Genomic DNA, 4073 nt, shown 5'->3' on the forward strand with positions numbered 1-4073 from the left:
TCCATCGTCCCGTCTTTCGAGCGTCAATTATCCAGGATCTTTGTCGATTTCGCGTTTCATCGAAATTAAAAAAACATGTCTAGAGAATTACTAGAACTTACAGTGCTGCGGCTATACTCGACGTCTCTCGACGAATCATAAGTAGCTTATGATTTTAGTTTGACATTACCTCGGTTCTTGACGAGAGTGCTATGTCCATCCCCGCTGCGCCCCGTCGGCCTTCATTCTGGCACTCTTAACTGAATTGAGCTCAGCCTCCCCCACGAGGGGGGAGTTTACTCTGCTTCCGTTAACTCAGGCTAGTGGGAGATACGAAAGGCCAAGTGGACGGAAACAAATTCTGATTCGTCCTTGCTAGCCGGCCATAGGCCGGCTTGTTTTATTTAATTGATATCGTAGAGCTAACAATGTCATGTGAAACGCAACTTGATTTTATGAGCACCACCTACAATCACTGCTTTGGGACACCACACTGGTGAGCTGGCTAACGACTTGGCTTCGAGCTGACACAATGATTCGATCAGTTCTCGGCAAGGCAGTCTCTCGCGGGTCTGCAATCCTAAGCAGCCTTGACGAGCAGCTGAACGACGAGATATCCACGGACGAATCCGTCGAGGGCGCGACACTGCGTCCCGTATTGATCTCAGAAGAAGAAGAAGTGAAACTCGAGTCTTACGAGAGCTGTGAGTCGTTGCGCGGGAAGGTCGCCAAGCTGCGATGTATGGTCGTGGCCCTGGAACATTCGTTGGAAGAGGAACGGGCAACAAGTAAGGAGACCAGTGAGAAGCTTAGTCTCGCGCTCACGGAGTCGTCGACAATTGATAGTCTCGTCGATGAGTATGGCAAGTTGTCTCGTGAGGCAGCACGTCAGGCAGACGAAGATGCCCAGCAAATCGCAGAGCTTTTGGTACGCGACGAAGAGCAGCGTGCCAAGCTCCAGATATTCGAGGCTCAAATCATGTCACTAACAGAGGCAGACGATACCAAGGTATCGGACCTCGTTGCATCAGGCGCCGTCTGTCATCAACGTCCGACTGTATTTTTCTCCCCCTCCAAAAATGCTACTTGACGTGGGCCGCAGCAAACGAGAGATACCGGGTCAATGGCACGTGATTTGCCGTTTGGGAGGCATTGACTATCACATATAGGTTGCAGTCGACTCAGCACGCCTCTTTGCAGCAGTCCGTGCAGCCAAAGCACGTAACTTTGAGCTTGAACTCGAGCTTGTCGACGCGAGGAAGAAGGTACATACTGGTGCTCTGTCCGCGCAAAGCGTTCAGGATCTAGTTGGGAATTCATGTCGCGTACAGGTGGTTATGCGCTTGGACCCAGGGGTGGGATGTCGGGCATAGCTAACGACACTGAGCTCCATCCTCTTCTTCAAAACTCGGAGCATCAGCTCCAGGGCGCTTTGGCCGCTGTCGCTGGCGCAGAAGCACGTGCTGATAATGCACAGGCCGCTCTCACGGTAGCCACAACTCGCCTCGAGGAGATGGAAGGCAGGGCGCAGTCCTTGGCATCAGTGAAGGTGAATTGCACCTCACTGTCAGCACTCGCACAGTCCATGGACTCGCACCGTGCAGCCGATGCCGCATTCGCTGCCGCCAAAGCCAGGCTTGAAACGCTCGAAGCGCTTGTGACTGCAACGTCAGCAGATGAGGCACAGCGCATTGATTCCGCTATTGCCCTCGCGGTGGAAGCTGCCAGACTGGCAAACAAATACGAAAGTGAGTCTCGTATCGCTGCTGCAGAATCTGAAACACGTATTGCCCAAGACAAGGTCGAGCGTGAGAGACACATGCGACGGGCATTGCATAATCGCGTCATGGAGCTTCAAGGTAACATTCGTGTTCTGTGCCGCTGTCGGCCGTCTAGGGGCGATCTGGACGCCTCAATCACTGCGGCCAAGTTCCCAGAAGATGGAGTGATTCGCATCACGCGGCCCGACCACGAAGGCGACGACTACGATTTTGAGTTCGACGGTGTGTTCTCACCAAGTGCCTCCCAGACCACTGTCTTCGAGTCTGTCCGCGACCTTGCCATCACGCCGAGTCGGTCGTACGCGCCGATTTCAAACGCTTCCATTGACACCCTTGCAACTGAGTTGCGAAAACCCATAGGTCACCTCTGCACTTGACGGCTACAGCGTGTGCATTTTTGCCTACGGACAAACGGGATCTGGGAAAACGCACACGATGGAAGGTTCACCTGACGATCGGGGCGTCAACTTTAGAGCAATTGAGGCGATTATAAACACAGCTAAGACACATAGCAATGGGCTCGTCTATGATCTTGAGCTCTCTATGCTTGAGATCTACAATGAGGCCATCCGAGATCTTCTCCGAAAACCCGGTAGCGAATCACCCAGACTCGATATAACAACTGCAACTGGTGTGTCCATAGTCAAAGGCCTCGACATCAAGAGAGTGTCGACCATGGAAGAGATTGAAGTCTGGATCGCGCGTGGTGCCTCCCACCGGGCCGCCGGTGCGCACGCCCTGAACAAGGATTCATCTAGAAGCCACTCAATAGTCACTCTCTATATCAAGGGGACGATGCCATCCGGTGACATCCTGCGCTCCAAGCTTAACCTTGTTGACCTTGCCGGGAGTGAACGGCTTGACAAAACTGGCGCTACAGGTCCGCAAAATTGCCAGATCTGGCTCACAAAGCCCCGCGTTGCAGGTGACCGTCTCACAGAGGCGAAGGCCATCAATAAGTCCCTCTCTGCTTTGGGCGACGTGATCGCAGCGTTAAGCAGCGAAAAAAAGGTTCATGTTCCCTTTCGCAACTCCAAGCTGACTTACCTCCTGCAAGATTCACTTGCAGGGGATTCAAAGGCGCTCATGATCGTCACAGCTTCACCAGAGATAGCAAATGCAAATGAGACGATCTGCTCCCTGAAATTTGCTTCGAGGTGCCACGATTGTGCACTTGGTGTTGCGAGGAAGAATGTTGGGCGCAAGCCGCTTCTCTCCAAATTCAGGCCGTAGTCCTGCCCATCACCAGCACAGCCGAGCTCCGCGAAGTTGGTGAACTTCCGTCGATACCGGGACCCGAGAGAGCGCAGCGAGCCACTATAAGTCGCCTATAGCGAGGTCCGCTTTAGTGGCCCAACGACGGTACTATACGCCTCCGGTGGCGACGTGCCACGAAGGTCCGAGACGCGTCTGCGCTTCAAAAAAGTATCGGTTCGATTGCCGTGGACGTTTGCGCAGCATGGCTTTCAAGTTGCCTTTGCTGCTGCTGGCTATAGCCGCCAGGGTAATCTCCGGGTAAAATACAAGGACGAAAACAAATCACAGAAAAAAGTGCCAATTAAATTCGACGGGCTCCCGCCACGCGGAGGGACCTCCAGCAGACCCCGATTTTGGGGTAAACCATAGCCGCGTTTAAAGGACCGTTGTCCCGTCGAAACACCCCGATTCCTCGTCGATCTCGCCTCTTTTTATGCGTTTCTGCTAAAAGATCGTCGCGAGGTGCTCTGTGGCGCGGGACGCGCGGGGCGGGAGAAGACGGCGAGCGCGGAGTCACCCGTCGCACGCGGCGACGGTCTTGGCGTTCTCGGCCTCGGACAGCACGACGAGGCGTCCGTCGACGGCGGCAAAGGCCGCCGACAGGCCCGTCCTGGGCTTGTCGGCGGGCGCCGGCGCGTCTCCCGCGTCGTCGAGCTCGACGCCCGTCTTCCGGACCATCCGAGCTTCGACGAGCGGCAGGGGCAGGGGCAGGGGCATCACCATGGTCATCGTCGTCGGCAGCGGCGGCGTCGACTAGGTCCAGATCCTCGTCGGCGTCGGCGTCGGCGACGGCGGCGCGGTCCACGGCCGCGAGGTACTCGAGCCCCGCGGCCGTGATCCAGTAGCGGCCTCGATCGGGGCCGGAGGCGCCGCCCCCCGCTGCGTAGCCGCGCGCCACGAGGGAGCCGGACTTGCTCGGGTCGAAGAGGGTCTGCCACGAGCTGCGCCCGGCGTCGAACTGGATGTCCTTCTTCTGGACGCGGCGCTCAGCCGTGTTCGCCGACGCCGCTGCGAGCGCCCGAAGCGTCTCCAGACCATGCGCACGCAGCGGCAGCG

General features: G+C 56.4%; 2 protein-coding genes across 2 annotated transcripts; both read left to right on the plus strand.

Moving 5' to 3' along the window:
• Positions 1-406: 406 nt before the first annotated feature.
• On the plus strand, positions 407-1328 carry AURANDRAFT_72452 (expressed protein; the record flags this gene model as incomplete). Its single annotated transcript, XM_009042326.1, has 3 exons — positions 407-1036; positions 1149-1254; positions 1311-1328. Coding segments are annotated over 3 exons (648 nt in total), but the record flags the coding sequence as incomplete, so codon positions are not given.
• A 470-nt stretch (positions 1329-1798) lies between these two features.
• AURANDRAFT_59470 (hypothetical protein) lies at positions 1799-2993 on the plus strand (the record flags this gene model as incomplete). Its single annotated transcript, XM_009042327.1, has 3 exons — positions 1799-2026; positions 2121-2640; positions 2686-2993. The coding sequence occupies 3 exons, from the start codon at positions 1799-1801 to the stop codon at positions 2991-2993; spliced, it is 1056 nt and encodes a 351-aa protein (XP_009040575.1).
• Positions 2994-4073: the final 1080 nt, after the last annotated feature.

The sequence above is a fragment of the Aureococcus anophagefferens genome (genome assembly GCF_000186865.1).
Source record: "Aureococcus anophagefferens unplaced genomic scaffold AURANscaffold_30, whole genome shotgun sequence".
Classification (NCBI taxonomy): Eukaryota; class Pelagophyceae; order Pelagomonadales; family Pelagomonadaceae; genus Aureococcus; species Aureococcus anophagefferens.